Raw genomic sequence first — 16,590 nt, forward strand, 5'->3', positions numbered from 1 at the left:
GTGCTGCTGTAATTGTTATTGGCACAGTGCTTTCAGAGTCCTCTCTTTAGCTACAGCCGCTGAGCTCCTCCACTGCTTTAATGTGTGGGTGGTTGGACAGGGCTTTTATGCTGTCCACTCTTCTACTTATTTCTGCTCATCACAGCTGTCTGACTCTTCATGCTAAGATAAACCAGTGAAAACAGCATCTTCCTTTCAAGTTACAAATACTGGCCAGATGAAAATTTTGATCTTCAGGCTGAAATGTGAGGGGAATTTAATTTGCATATATTTTTTACTCCATTTGGTAGATTTCCCTGTTATCTGTGAAATTACAGCTATCTGCAGCATCTGATAAAAATCTATTTGTCCCTGGTGGTGTTTTGATGTGCATCGCTCAAAGGCGCTTGTGGGGTGCATCATACCACTAGGGGGCAGCCTTGATGACTCTACTGCATCAGCAAGGGCTGTTCACAGTATGTCAGGATTGATTTTCTGTGATGTTTTGATTTTAATGGTGCTTGCTGTCATACATGAATGTGGAGGTAAGAGAAATTGTAAGCTCAGAACTACTTTTTGCTGGGAAATGGCTATACTGCATTATTATAAAACCTAACTATCCAGACTTTAGATATTTACAAGGATTAGTTATGATCTATTTAAACCCATTAACCAAGATAGTAATAAGCTAAATATATAAATAATAATTTTAGGGTACTTTCTATTAGGAGGTGGCTGTCCCAAACCCAAAAATTTCAACTTGTGAAAAATAATACTTCTTGAATTTTTTTCAATGTCTTTTTGAAAAGATCTTTTTGATTTCTTGATGTTGAGAGATTCAGATTTATCATGAGTTTATTAAGAAAATGCTGTCCCAAGTTTAATGTCACTACTGAAATTCAACAGCTATGTGTAAAACCACAAACCACCATTAGAATTGCTTTTTATTAGTATATTATGAATAGTGTAATAACATGTGGTTATGGTCAGCCATAGACTTTTAGTTTATAGGAGGGGCCTTATTTTAGCCACACCCCTGCACTGTAGAGCAGGAACTGAGACTGCATCACGGCCCCTCATGGCCACATGGTGAGCAGTTAGATCCCATTGTTTTAAGTAAATGTCATTGTGTAACATTAAGAATGTCACTCCTGAAACATAGCAATTAAGTACTTTTTGTGTTTGAATCGAAAAATACGATTTTATTTGTGTACAACTGTTTAAAGCTGTGTGTGCTAGTCTACTGGCTGGTGTTTTTGGATTATGTTCAGTTGATGCTAAAATTGTCATTTGGTCAAGTTTCAGAAATGTTATGTTCAGTCATTTATTTTAATAAACATAATTAAAGCAAAGTGTCACCCAAAGTTTTAGTCTAAAGTCCAAGTGAGTTTTAAGTCTGAAGTGTGTTTTGTAGTGATCCATATAGAAATAAAATGATGTATTTGATTCAACACAGCATTTAACAAATGCATCATGTATTTACTACTACTACTACTACTACTACTACTACTACAACTTCTACTAATAATAATAATATTAATAATAAGTGAATGTAGTATAAATGTGGCTAGTAAACTTGCTGAAACTGAAGAGATCTTTGAGGTCTATTTATAAAACTTAGTAGATGCTGCAACCCAGGAAGCTATTCCAAACTTGATTGGAGAAATTGAAGACCAGTAAAATACTGAGAGAGGAGCATCTTTGGGATATATAGAGGTGATCCATCCTTTGGGTTTGGGGGTCTGCGGCCTGGCCATGTGATGCAGCTTTGTCAGAGGAAATGGGTTATATTTGCATGGACAAATTCCCCTAAAAGCCTGAGTACATCCGTGGATGATGTGGATCAGAGTGTTTGGATTGGCCCTGTTCTAAAAGACTTTGTGGGGCCTGCTCTCCAGGCCTGCGGACATGCAGGATGTATATGTTCCTTAGAAAGGCCTCTGTGTGGCTTTGCGTTAGACAAGTATGTATAAGAATGGAAGTATATGCTGTTCATTTTGAAAGAAATTGTGATCAGTAGTTAATTGTAGAGAGCATACTGTTGTGAGTAGTGTGGTAGAGTTGTGTGAGACACTGTGGAAGAAGACCTTTAGCAGTTCTTTCACATGATCATATTTCATATTTGGATTATGTTAGCATATTGACACAAACATATATGGTATATGTACACAGTTAATTGCCTACAGCTGTACAGCTAAAGTGTGTGTGTGTGTGTGTGTGTGTGTGTGTGTGTGTGTGTGTTTGACACCAGGTTACGAGAGTAAGTTGTATGGAACTTGGAGTGAGATAGCTTTTGGTGCTTCTGTCCATAACTTTGCAATCATATTATTCTCTACATTCAGTATTATTTGAAGGCTACCTACATAGGGTCTTCAGAACACATACATAAGCACTCAATAACATATTTAAAAAGGAATATTGGAGTATTCACATATGATGGCTTATGACATATAAAGATGTTTTATGAAGTAAGTGACATTATGTTGACATAAGGGACCTTAAATTTGAAGTGATGGACATTTTTTCCATTCATAAAACTGTTATGAAGGGTCATTCTCATGTTATTGAACTTTTAAGGCAGCTGCCTAGTTAAGATTACCATATATCAGTTCCGAGAAAGATCTTGATGCCCTGAAAATGATCATTTACATGCTTATGTCTGTAAATTTCACTTTCTCCCTTTAGTTTGAGGTCATTTTCATAGAACTGATAAAGAATATGGTGATCTAAAAGTCTTTGCCCTCTGCATTATTTAGAGCAGTCTAAATGTAATGACAACACATCCACCTCTTTAGTTTGAGGGCCTTGATCAGTTCAGTGTCATTTACATCAAATGTCATCTTCCTAACATTGGTGTAAGCTGTTCATGAAGGTTCATGTCATTCCTTTCAAATGTTATTCGATGCTTATGCATGTATAATAAAGTACTTATGTCAGTGGACTTCAAATAAAGTATTACCCTGCATTTCTAGTACATCCTCTTTTAGTGGTGGCTTACTTCCACAGCCATATTCACAAACCATCTCAGATCTTAAGTCTGAATCCACTTAGTGTGTTTGTAGTTTGGAATCTTAAAAATCTAAGCCTAGGCCAGTGCTCTGACCCTCAGATAAATGACAAATTATTAATTCAGCCCCTAATGATTAGAGATGTCCACCTGAGCTTAGACCACTCAGATGAGACTTTCACCACATGGTGCTAAGTAAACATTTAACCTCAATCTCGTGTTCATACCAGGTCGGCAGATTCTTTTGCCGCTTTTCTGCTGCGATACGGAGAAGCAGTCACACTGTCGTTGGCTGCCAGAACATCTCCTGATAAAGCGAGGCTGTGTCAGGCACCCAAAGCCCATTACAGCGTGCGCTCCTCTGATGGATCCTCCCTGACAGAAAAACACCATGTTCAAACTGCCTCTGGACTAGTCTGAGCGCGGGGCACTGACGCTCGGCGACGGGGGTGGGGGGGGAAGGGGAGGCGGTGGAACAATCTCATTTGCCTGGTTGCTGAGTTGAGTTTCAAGAATAGATCATATTTATTTAAAAAACGAGGAGGGGGGGACTCAAGAGTGATAGAGACCATGAGTGAAAGTACGAGAGAAAGCGTGCTACAGTGAGAGAGAGGGAGACGAGTGATATCTAGCAGCTCTCCTCAGCAGAAGTCGGCTTGTAAAGGCTGCTGTCTGACAACTTTGATTGTCCCCCATGTCGACAGCTCGATCCTGGGCTTCTGAAGTACAAGGCTCGCACAGCCTCTGATGAAAGAGAGTGGAGAGGTGTCATATTGAACCAGGGATTGCTTTTTAATCCAGGGCACATTGACTATTCTTGTCAATAGAAACCCAATACAAGTGCCAGCTTGAGTTTTTTTTTCTATAGGAATCTTGCTGGGCTTAATTTTCAAAGTGAATGCACAGATGCCAGGGAAGGACTTTTTTCTTTCTTTCTCTCTCTCTCTCTCTCACTCATTCTGTGTGTATGTTGGCAGCTTTTGCCAGAAGCAGCACACGTGAAGCAGAGATGATGGGTGTCATCTTCTTTCACAGGCCTGTGCCTTAGAAGACAGACTGACCCAATAAGGAAAGCACACATGCACACACAAATGTCCTGGCTTCCTAACCTCTCTGTAGAAATATGCTGGCCACAAAACTGTCTTTTCACTTCATGTGTATTCAAAGAATATCACATTAAGATTATATAATTGATCCGGTAAAGTGAAAAAAGCATGTCTTAGTTTGGATCCCAATATCCGTAAAGAAATCCACACTGTACACACTGACACAGGAAAATATAAATGACTTCAACAAGCAGTACCGTGAGAAGATCAGAGATCTTTTAATTTTCATTTATTTGAGGCATCTATTAACCAGAGAGACTGAGATTTGAGTTAACAGAGAGAGTGCAGAAGGCATTACAGAGGGAAGTGTTGATTTACCGTTGATGACAAGTGAGTTCAACATAGTAGTGAATGATAGAGAGAACACTCATGTAAACTGAGTAAGAATAACTGATTAGTGTAGGGGCTCTCAGTGCTTTATTGACTGAGCCCTGGTCAGCATTAACATTACCTGAGACTCATTAGTGTCTCTCTGGGGTGTGAAACCCACAGCGCTGACCCACACGTGTTTCTCCACCTACCTTCATAGCAGCTAGATTATCTGGTCCAATGCTTTTCGAAGCATACATTTGGGGAGCTATAAGAATTGCTTCTCTCTAACTTCTTAGTCAATACAGCATCGAGTGAAGAATACTTCTACTTTAAGGTTGACATGATTAATCGACTGAACTCACTTACTTTAAATTATATAAACTATATAAAAATGTCCTGATTTAAACTTTACTTTTGCCATGAATCAGAAATGATTAGTTGGCAATTTGCATAATGACTAGTGCATATTTTAAATGCTCATACTTTCTGTACCAATAAGAAACAAAGTGTGATAGATACTCATTTATGTGTTTGTATGTATTTATTTATTTATTTATTTATTTGTTTGTTTAGGCCTGTGCTTTTTAAAGTGCTTTATAAATTATAAGTATTTTTCAGTGGGGTCCATTTTTAGTTTCTTGGCCTTTTTTAAACTCTGATTATTTGATCAATTGTTAAAATAATTGGTAGATTATTCATTTCATATTGTTACTATTATATAGTAATTAATAGTAACAGCCCTACTTTACAAGGCTTTAATCAAGTGATTTGTGCTCTATTAGACAGATATAGCATAACAGTATTGATGGACATCAATATCGTCCGTTATCCGCAGAAAATGCTAGATTAAATATCGAAGATAAAAAAAACCAGTCCAGTTTGTGTCAAATCTAGCCTGAAACAGCACACATCACATTGTAAGCTGTACATTTCATCCTGTGGGCAGTAGAGTGTTTGAGTAATTTATATATAATAGCCTACTTTAAGATGCTAATCCTCAATTAAAATAGCTCCTTTTAAAGCTTAGTAGCTTTTAAAGAGAGAATATTAGATCAGTGTCTGTATCAGCTGATATTCAAGGTTTATTATCATTATCTGTATTGGTAAATAATCTTGTTTTAATCTTCTTTCAATATATGAAGGATATTCATCCCATAATGTTTTAATATAGTCTATGTAGAATGTTTCTTCGTATACACAGGCCTAAATAAATAAATACGTGCGTCTGTGTCACATGTTGGGTTGGTTCTGCTGCTGTTATGAGTTTTGCATCAATGTTTTGGAGCTAGAGTAGAGAGATGTGACACACATACCATTGGTTTTTGCCACTAAACCTATTGGCCAATGCAGCAGGATTCCTGAGCTATAGTTAGATCTGATACAAATCAATTAATCCGGACAAATTAGGCTCAATCACTCCTGCTGTGGATAATGCAAAAACTTGTTCAGCAACATCAGTGAAGATCATTCACCTCACATTGTCTGTCTGATCTTAAAGTTCCCATACTTTTCAGTTATTAGATTCTTTTAAATCGTTTCAGGTGGCTATTTTAAAATGTGTAAATTACTTGTTTCAGTTTTAATAACAAATATATTCTGGTCATTTCTCAGGGCCTCTCTCCTCTTTTGCCATGCACACTTTATTCTCATGGGCACTGAATATGCAGTACATCTTCTTTAGCTGTTTTGCTGATTGGGTGTATAACCATTTCTCTGGTTTGGTCTTTTGGCATTAGTTAAACGAGAAGCTTGCAAGCACATCTCCTTCACTGCAAGTAAAACGTTCCACACACCACGAGATTCTGAGGATTACAAAAGCAGATTTAATTCTGGAACACGTTCAGACGTTGCGAAACCCGATGCCAGCATCAATCTTGATTTGAGAATGAATGGAATTTTATGTTGCTAGCATCATGTTTCATGTGTTCCCTTCTCTTACACAACTGATTCAGCTCATAATAGTAGGTCACATTATGATTCAATTTTGTTAGAGTGGAGAAAATAGAAATTAATGCACTACACTGGGCCTCCAGGGCTGGAGAATCCTCTGCAAAGCAGAGACTAGTTATACACCTAGGCTTTAAAATATCAACAGTCTTCAGAGAAATTATGATTGGATAGTTTTTCCAAGCATGCAAACCTATGAAGTTTCTCAACAGGCTTTATTTAGCTAATAAGCCTTTTTCTTTCTGTTAAGCCATTTACTTTACTTACATGCATGGCAGCATGATCATGTATTGTCATTATTGTTCCTTGTATCAAGAGTGGTGGACCTGGACTTTGTATCAGATTCTGTTTTCAATACAGTTCTCCAGAAACTCCCTAAGAAAGGAGCAATATAGGGAACATTGTATAGTCATAAATGAAGGACAGATATTTGGTTCTACTACTGTGTTTAGGTCCTTGCTATCAAGTATGTTTCTGGTGGTCATACACATCAAGACATGCAAATAGCAGTTTGTATATAATTGAGAAAGAGAGACAGAGACAGAAAAAGGGAGAAGCAAATGGTACAGTAAGAAATCACTAAGAAGAAGCAGAGAGAGCTACATATCATTAAAGACAGAAGAGCTAAACGTTTGTCTGTGTTGATCATTTGCCATCTTGTTGTTTTTGGTGCTTCTAAATCTGTGACCCTTCATAAACCGACATCTGCTGAGGCTGAACTAGAGGAAGTGCACAAGTTTCACTGCCCCAGATTCCTCTACACTGTACACACACATACACACATGCCGTGGCTTGGGTTTAGTGCTGCTTTCCATTTCTGTGGTGGGTATTTTTCTAAAGGTGTGTGGCACATCTGTGCTGCCATTGTTTATTCATGCAGCGGAGCCTTTGAAATGTGTTAAAATGCTTCCCACTCATTATAAAACTCCTGCCACCCATGGATTAGCACTTTGATGTCACCAATCCTGCTTCAAAGGCTGCTTTCAGTGCCATTAATCAGAGTTTAGCCTCTGAAGACACAGCCAGAGAAAACATTTGGACATCTTGTGCAGAAACTTTTGAAACGCTCAGACTGCACTGCATATGCTACAGTGGGACTCCATCTTCCATTGAACAGTGTGCTGTGTGTGTGTGTGTGTGTGTGTGTGTGTGTGAGTGTTTGTGTGTGTGGGATATCAGAGGACTCTGGTGTGTGAGAAAGGAGATGGAAGATGCTTTAGGAGGTCAAAATGTCAGCACAGTCAGCATGTTTATTTGTTCTGGTGTAGGTCACTACTGTTTCATACTGGTTGACATTAAAAACATGACCTGGGCCTTAACGGTATTTGTGTTGTTGCTTATTATCACTGTCATAACAAAGTGTTACATATTCGAAATGGTAACTTTATAAGAGAAGAACAGGGTGTTCTTAACTTTAATGTATGTTAATATATGACATTTTATTTCACGTAATTTTGGACCTTTTATCTTGGTCCATTCATCATGAAATGTTCACTCAATATAAAGAGAAGTTATAAAATAGTGTATAAAAACTCAATGGTGTTACAAGGTTTCAAATAGCTGTTTATTAATAGGGACACAGTGTTGTGAAGCACTGCTTATGGTACACCAAAAAGTATTTGAGTGATAATAGCTTCAGCCTGCTGAACGAGAGTGAGTGAATGAGTTGCAGGTTAATGTCAGGTGCATATGGGACTTCACATCTGAGAATTCCACTTTATAAGTGATGCTTTAAGATAAGCTCATAATCAGGTGTGTACATTTTGTTTACCAGGTAACCTGGCCACCTCCAGAGCCAGAGTCACTGCAGCTTCCCGATCTCTACCACCCCAGCTTAGTACTGGGCGCAGCAAGGTACGTACTCAACTCAGCAACCAACCACATACATCTTGCAAATTGCCATTTGCATTACTGGCCACCTTTTCCAGCCTTTTGTTTCTGTAGTGATACCAATCCGTACCCTCTAATTCTCTTTATGAATGTTCTGCTTTCCTTGTGGTGCAAGTAACTTGATCACTTTTGCTTTTCCCTAGTGGGTCACACTTTATTTATAATGGATGTAAATGCTCAAATTGCTAACAAACTGTCTAGTTTGTTTATTAGTATCAAAAGCATTAGGGTCAGGCTTAAAGGGCCCATATCACAGAAGAACAGGTTTCGCTTGCTTTTTTAAATTAAAGAGTTTAAAGTAATATGTAAACATTGTTCAAGTTTCAACACATACAGTTCACCCCCCAGTCAATACACAAAGCTGCAACAAACAGACCATTTTGATTTCATTGTTTATGAGTAGTGAGAACCAGTTCATTTACATCTATCTACCTATTCAGCATACAACAGTTTAACCCTGCTTATTCATATTGAAATTTTAAGGAGTATTTCTGCTCTCAATTTTTTTTTTTGAATGAGACACAATACAGGGCAGCCGGTCAGAACAGAGCTCATTTATCTTTTATCAGTCTTAAAGGCACAGTAACAGAAACAGCCTGTTTTATTCTACATGATAAAGAGAGGATGGAAAACAGAATAGCATAGAATAGAATTTTTATTGTCATTATACTATGGTACAATGAAATTCTGTAAGGCATCTCTCCTGTAGAGGTTACAAGAGTATCAATAGTATAATAAAAGAAATAAATATTCAATAACTACCATTTCATTACATAAAAGCATTTTATTACATAAAAGCACACAAATGTTGTAATTGGACTTCAAGTAAAAAAAAAAAAAATACAAAAAATTGTAAGATATGGACGCTTTAGTTTTAGGTTTGTTAAAATAAAGAGAAAGAGCACACTAAAAAAGTGATACATTGAATTTACTTGATTAAAGTAGGTGTCATGCCCATAATAAAAATTAAAATCTATTGCATCAACACACTTTTGTGAGTTTGCTAAATATTGGTAGTGATTATGTTAATGTAATATGTTTTATTCATGTGGAAATTATGGACACATTTCAATTAAGTAAATTGAACGCATATTTTATTCAGTGCATCTGCAAATCTACAATGGCCTTCAAAATAAAGTGTTACCCCTTCCTACTGATTCAGTAACCGACTGTAATTCATTCATTTCCAGCTCATATTGCTGTATTTCTAATGCATCTAACATCACCATCTGTTTTTTCAACTCTGTGTCAAAATGCAGCTCGTATCTGCTGACCTCTCTCTGTTCTCTCTACCTCTGTATTTCAAAATGACTCTTTCAGTCTCCTAAATATCTGCTAAAGGTAAGAACATTTAACCATTCAGAGCTCTCTGAATCCTACAAATCACTTTCTGAAAAATGTGTCAGGTTCTTTTTTATTGTAGGGTCAAGCCTGTTTAGATCGTTCTATAGTCTACTGTTAGACTGAGCCATTGTAAACTCTCTGATAGAGATTTTAGCCAGTTGAGTAGAGTTGGGTGAACACATTAATTTAGTATTTGCTTTTTGATGGTTCTTAAAGATTCTTGCCATGCATTTTGCCTCCCTCAGGTTTGGTTATTTGGTTATTTCTTCTTATCTGTTATTAAGTAAAATTCCCATGTCTGCAGTGATTAGGAAGTCCATTTTGTGCCTACTTTTATAGCTCACAGAGATCATGTTGCACTTTCACCATCATTCATGAGAACTTGTTTAATTTTGCTCCAATAAATGTTGTAGTAACTTTAAAACAGCTAGAGTAAAAGATGAGAAGCTTCGGAGAAAGTTACAAGAAAGGCCAGAAGAGTAAGAAATGTAGAGAGTGAGGTCTTGTTAAAACGTTCAAACAGGAATATGACTATTTTCCAAGTTTCTCTTTGAGAAATGTTGGACATGGCTGGCTGTCAGAGCCCCCAATTACAGAATGTAGGGCTGGTGAAAAAAATTCTGGGCATACCTTTCTCCTCATGCTCAGAAGAAATGAAGTATTAAGATATGCACTTTGCTGTATAGACTCGCAATAAAATATTTATCAGGTCGTTAAATTTGATGAGTCCAGGAGAGAAGATGGCTGTTAAGGAGATCACATTGTGTCCTTGTTAAAACAGTGTTGAAAAGCAGCAGTTCATTTGCGGTGACGAGGTTCATTACTGAAAGGACCCTGAAGTATTAATGCCACCTTATAACACTCGCACCGATCCTACATGATGTTGATTTAAGTGTTTATTTTCTTGCAAGGCACAGACAATGAAATCAACCATTATCATAATCCTGCTTTAATGGGAAATATCATCCAGTTATAGTGCATTTACAATTCCTAAGGGGCAAGAGATTTAGCCATGTGTTAAACACATCCATATACAGTACACAAAATTGCACTTCTGATATTGGAGTTGAGTGGGTTTGAATGCATGCAAATAATAGCATCTACTTCAGTCAATTAGCATTTTTCCATCTGTGCAATAGCATTTGTGTGAGGACCTATTTATTGTGGACAAAGTCTTTCAGCAAGTCAACATATCACAATATTCAGTTTATATACACACATGTAATTTTATGCATATTCTGAAAGATTCTGGGAGACTGTAGTTTACATATTAAGACTGCATGATACAATGAAAGGAAACAATATTCAGACACTTTCGTTACTTAAAGTCCCAGGAAACACAGAGTAAAATACTAAAAATGTTTATATGATACTAAACTTGAGTGTTATATTAAACATCCAGCAAAGCTAGATATAAAAAATAAATATGATAAAACACATCTTAAAAATCACTGAGTAGTCCTATCTGACAACTGTGGGGGCGTGGCTAATGAGCAGCTTCATTGACAGCTCTCTGTCTAACACTCCAAGCCTGCTCTGCCAATCATACACAACTAAAGTCGTTGTCCAGGCTTTATGTCATGGTAACTGGATAGACGCAGACAGATGGACGGACCGATGAATAAACGGATGGATGAAGCTACATGTGAATAAAGGAATGGATGAACAAGCAATGTTTATGAATGGATAAACAAATGAACAGGTGACAGGCAGCTACAGACAGGCAGTCTAGCTTGCTAGCTTTTGGTTATGCTAGGTTAGCTTCAGCTTGCTAAGTTCCTCTGACTTTAAAACTGTTTTGTGTGGGCGAGGCAAGAGACCTCAGCCTTGTGATTGGTAAAAGGAATGCTTACAGAAGCTTTACCCAAGATTAAGACCGCCCAGTTTACATTTAGAGGAGAGAAATATGGTGAAATACATTGGTCATTTATTGCTCTTTGGAACATTATTCAAAGGGTATACTTAGCACATGTTTACTGTTTGCCTACAATAACAAGATTAACCTGAGTAGAAAGAAAACACAGGTTTAGGTTCTCTGGGTCTTTAATAAACTTCCAGTGCATATATCCACTTCCAACTTATACACAGAATGTCTTTTGACAGTGTACTCATAAATATGCAAAAAACCTATGTATTCATGAGTATAGACAAAGATAATTAAAAAACAGGATCCATAGAGAAAAAAGTATTGTGACACCACAAATTAATAATTTGATTACATTGTTGCAAAGTCAGTACTGGCACGTACTGCTTTGAGATGTCTACAGTATTAGTAATTAGCTTTTTGCAGCACTGTGGGTCAGTTTTAGCCTGTTCTTCTTGGCAAATCGAGGGTTATGCGAGTCCTTTGAATGAACTCGCAATATAAAAAAAACCTTATTCTTTGGCTGTATGTTTGTGGTCAATGTCTTTTTGAAATATCCATCTTCTCCCCAGATTCAGTTTCTTGGCCAATGAGATTGAAGTTCAGGTTCCGTTTTCAGAGAAGCAGCCCCATATCAAGGAGCCTGTGCTGGCTCCCAACTCCGTACTTCACTCTTCTCTCTCTAGAAATGACAAGCTGAATTATGTTTGTTTCATCTGACCAAAGCACTTTGCTTCAAAATACTTCTGATTTGAATAAATGCTTGTGTGCAAATTTATATGCTTCTTTTTAGCAGAGGAGTTTTGTGTGGGGAGTAGGAACGTGGTGATTGCAGTTCTTGCTTATTGTTCACTATGTAACTGTTCCTGCCGCTTTCAGGTCATTTTACAATTCTTTTCTAGTGGCTGCTGGCTTCTCTCTTATCTTCCTTGTCATTAGTCTGAGAACATGTTGTGAAATCTTTATATTTTTATAACCTATCAATTTTGGTAACCAAAATTTTGTTTTTGTTTTTTAAGCATATCTTTGTTTATGCTGATGAATAAATACATTTTGTTCATATTTGTAAGTACAAAGTCAAAACGCTGAGGTGGACATATGCACTGAAAGTATATTAAATAACAAACAGAAAAGTGTCTGAATACTTGTTACCCCCTCACTGCATGTCTATAAGTTAAGAATGGCCATATGCATGTGTTAATAAGGTGGACTAACACTAAAGTGTGTTGTAATGGTTTTAGGTGGACACTATGGAGATGATGAGACACCCAGAGGAGACCACCAACATGAGGAGACAGACTGTAGCTTCCTACTTCCGCGTGAGTGTCCAGGATTTCAGACTGTATTCATTGTTCCATATAACTGAAAGACGGTAGATACACTGAACTGCTAAATACCTTAAGATGGTTAAGAAGGAAGTACTTAGTTATTTTGAATTGCAGCTACTTTGTATTTTGCGATGCTGTTTTTTTTTCTGCCAAATCTGATGTTTCTGTTTGTCCTTATATAGAATATTCTCAACCCATAAAACCCTAAGGACCTGTATAAGCTCCCATAATTCAGTTCCTCAGTTTCAGAACTACATACTTTACATGTTAATATCACAGAACCCTCCTAAAAATAAACATACTATTGAGATCTTTGGAGTGATACCATAGAAGATCCACTTTCAGTTTCCAGAAGAACCTTTTGATGGATGGTTCTTTGAAGGGTAATACCACTGATGTTTCACAACTTCTGTATAATTCAGTGGTTCAGATATAAACAAAGTCATTCAGAGTTGTTTGACGTGAAATGGTAAATTGTAGAGAAACTCAATGACTATGATTTCTTTACAGTGGTGGTGACAGGAACACCACTGTAACTATCTACAACGCAAATAAGGACATTCAATTCACTGGAGCTTGACACGTGCTCTAAAGAGTGGAGTAGTTATCAAATAATTCATAGTATGTACTGACTCATCTTAATATTTTCAATTTTAAGAATAATCTAATTTCTTACTGTATTGTTCGTGAATAATAAGCCTAAGGGTTAAGAGGTTAACTGTCTGTGCCATCCCTAGCCTCTCTAGCTGTCTACTGTGAGTTCTTTCTGAAGCGTGTGCTTCGTCTCTGTGTGTGTATGGCAGTACTCTCTGATGGATCTGCTCTCTAAGATGGTGGTGGGCACTCCTCACTTTGTGCGCTGCATTAAACCCAATGATGACCGGCAGGCCTTGCGCTTTTCTAAAGATCGCGTGCTGGTGCAGCTCCGTTACACAGGCATCCTGGAGACAGTCAACATCCGACGGCAGGGCTACTCCCACCGCATCACCTTCAGCGAGTTTGTTAACAGGTAGGAGAGCAGCGCTAGAGTAAAGAAACACAGAACTGCTGTAACTGTCACTCAGGAGCACTTGTAGAACAAGCCACATCACACAAAACACGGCTTGTTAATTAGGGAGAATAAGTGGGACAGATTCACTAATGTGTAGTTATTAACAGGAAAGCACTACTCCCTGAGAGAAGGATGACAAGATTTAGAGGAGCATAGTTAGCGAATGAGGACAGAGGCGCAGAGGAAAAGATTCATAGCAGGATGTAAATAAGAGCATCCAGTAATTTATTAGCCTTTTCCAAAGTTCTATTTCTGACAGCCGTGGGGAACTAGACAAAGAACAGATGCGGCTTTACCCCACTACACAACATCTTCCTTTACAAATACATGCAAACAGAAATACAAATGCAAATGCAAAACAACTTTTGGAGGATTTTTGTTTAGACAGAAATGGCACATAATGCTTCTTCTAAAATGGCACTGTTTACTAATGAAAACATGCTCTGAGACTCAGACTCTGTCCAAGAATTCCATATTTAATCAGTTATGCCATATAAAAAAGACTCCACTCCTAGAAAGCTCCAAAACTAGAGTGGTGGAATATAAACTGAAATGTAATTAGCCAGAACTTGTGACAACCACTGAGACCCCCAGGCCGTTAGCTCTGCTGGTCCTGAGAGATGCTTAAAGACTGTACAAATAGTGTACTTCCTTTTCATTACTGAAAGAGTGAAAGGTCCTTTTGACTTGGTTTGGTCTTTTGTGAAGGCTAGAGAGGTTACGTTGTAGGTTGATTCCACTGAGTTTTAGTAATGAAAGTGGATTATTTCATTGATAATTGAATGTTAACCTCCTGAGAATAGAAATGTGGTGAAAATAGATTCTGTTCCTTTAATTAACAGTGTAGGGCTACTTTGATTGGGTGGACCAATTTTTTTTGTGAAAGAGGAAAAAATTGCCTTTTTTTCTGAAGGCTTCTCTTTCTCTTTCTTTTTTCTTTCTTATTCTTTTTTCCTCTCTCTCTGTCTTTCTCTCCCCTCCCCCTTTCTTCATCTTTCAGCTCAAAGAGAAAATTGACATGTAGGTCATCTCTTTTACATAAGCATCTCACACAGTTTCAGTCTCCTCCAAAAGGGACACAACAAACTCCAGGCGCTCTTGATACTTTTTCTTGTCATCTTTCAGATCAGAGAACTGTCCTGATTATCTAGTTTTTTTTTTTCCTAGACTGACTCTGGCTGTCATGGACCTCCGTGCTTTGTGACCACAGAGTCCGTATTTAGTTAGTTTGGTAATAGCTCAACCAAGGCTGTGGATGAGCAGCCCTGATATACTCCACTGCTACAAACTGGTTTAAATTTGTATGACCTTATCAAAGCCTTCTCTCTGTGAAGCCATGGAGGAGTCCTCTTTGTATTCATCATCAAAGAGATAACAGGTATCAACAAGAATTAATATGAAAGGCAGTGGGTAGTGGTGAATCAAAGAGACTTTTCCTCCTGGAAACACAATAGTTGTTATCTTCCTCCGCAATGTGAGTGAACACCCAGGATCAACTGGGCCCTTCATGAGCCTTGATGTTTTTGAACAAAGACCCTTAGGTCCTGCTTCTGCTGCTGGTGGTGCTTCTAAAAGAATGAGTGTGGGGCACCTGGCACAGCCAAGAAGGAGGGCCAATGTTTATGAGTGAAACCACCTACTAAGACTACTCACAACTGATAACTTCTGTAATTCACAGCTGAAATCTACACTCGGTTTCCATGAAACAGAAAGTAATTTGTCCCACTTATAACTAAACAAAGGGTGCAGAACATTTTCTTATGTGTCTTTTATATAGTTAGAACTTTTTTACTTCAATTTCATATGCACAATATTTTATTCCCAATGAACTGAAGTTAAACATTCTCAGCATAGGCTCTGACTATGGTGGGGCATTCGGTCACTGTCCCCAAAACATTATAATTCACAACGCAAGAGAAAAGCCATGATAGAACAGTCAGGAAACAGCTGTGAAACTGCGTAGAACAGTTTGAAAACAGTAGGGATTGTAAGCATCAATGGCTGCACATGATGGCAACCAGAGGCAACTGTGCTGCTTTCTGCATGTGCAAATTTGACTTGCTGCTTGCTGCTGTGACATTGGCGTACTACAGCAAAATGATGTAGTTGATGCATTGTGAGGTCTGTCTGACTCAATTTTTGCATTATTTTACTATTTTTAAATAAAATTTCATTTTCTTAACAGCATTATCACTAAAAGACATTCAGAGCATATTATTCAAAGACATTTGGCTACTCTAATCACTTTTTCCCTTTTTTATGAAGTTATGTCATCTGCTCATAACGTTACAAGACGAGACAACAATAGTGCAAAGCGATCGCATTACATAGGCTTTTTTATCCTCCTGATTTTCAAGTGTTTCATTAGTTAAAGAAAAATTCAACAGATTTCTCAAAATTTCTGCATAATTCAATCATTGAGATCATAAGTCATTCATAATAGTTTAAAGTGGAATGGTGCATTGTAGAGAAGCTTGTGATTGTGATGTTTATAATACAAATATAGACATTTTTTACTATCCAAAATCATCAGTGAACCTACACGTCTTAGGAGTTTTTGTCATGATTTTATCATCATTGTGAATATATTATAAACATATGTAATATTATGTAATAATATTATGCATCAGACAGTGTATTTGTAACAATTTTGTACACTAGCTCTGTGGTAGCACAAGTGTTAAAACACTTCAGGTGTCTGGCTCCTATCAGCACCCCTGTGAACCATTCTGACTAGTAAGTTTTTCTAGAATGCAGCTTTT

At 37.5% G+C, this 16,590-nt stretch overlaps 1 protein-coding gene across 3 annotated transcripts in view; it reads left to right on the plus strand.

Moving 5' to 3' along the window:
* Nucleotides 1-16,590, plus strand: part of myo3b (myosin IIIB) — a 115,982-nt gene that overhangs the window by 56,956 nt on the left and 42,436 nt on the right. For all 3 annotated transcript variants that reach the window (XM_036566144.1, XM_036566151.1, XM_036566159.1), the window contains 3 exons: nucleotides 8,126-8,205; nucleotides 12,691-12,768; nucleotides 13,581-13,786. In XM_036566144.1, the coding sequence (XP_036422037.1) occupies nucleotides 8,126-8,205; nucleotides 12,691-12,768; nucleotides 13,581-13,786 (364 nt within the window). The remainder of the gene's footprint in view (nucleotides 1-8,125; nucleotides 8,206-12,690; nucleotides 12,769-13,580; nucleotides 13,787-16,590) is intronic.

This window comes from Colossoma macropomum, unplaced genomic scaffold, assembly GCF_904425465.1.
Source record: "Colossoma macropomum unplaced genomic scaffold, Colossoma_macropomum, whole genome shotgun sequence".
Taxonomy (NCBI): domain Eukaryota; kingdom Metazoa; phylum Chordata; class Actinopteri; order Characiformes; family Serrasalmidae; genus Colossoma; species Colossoma macropomum.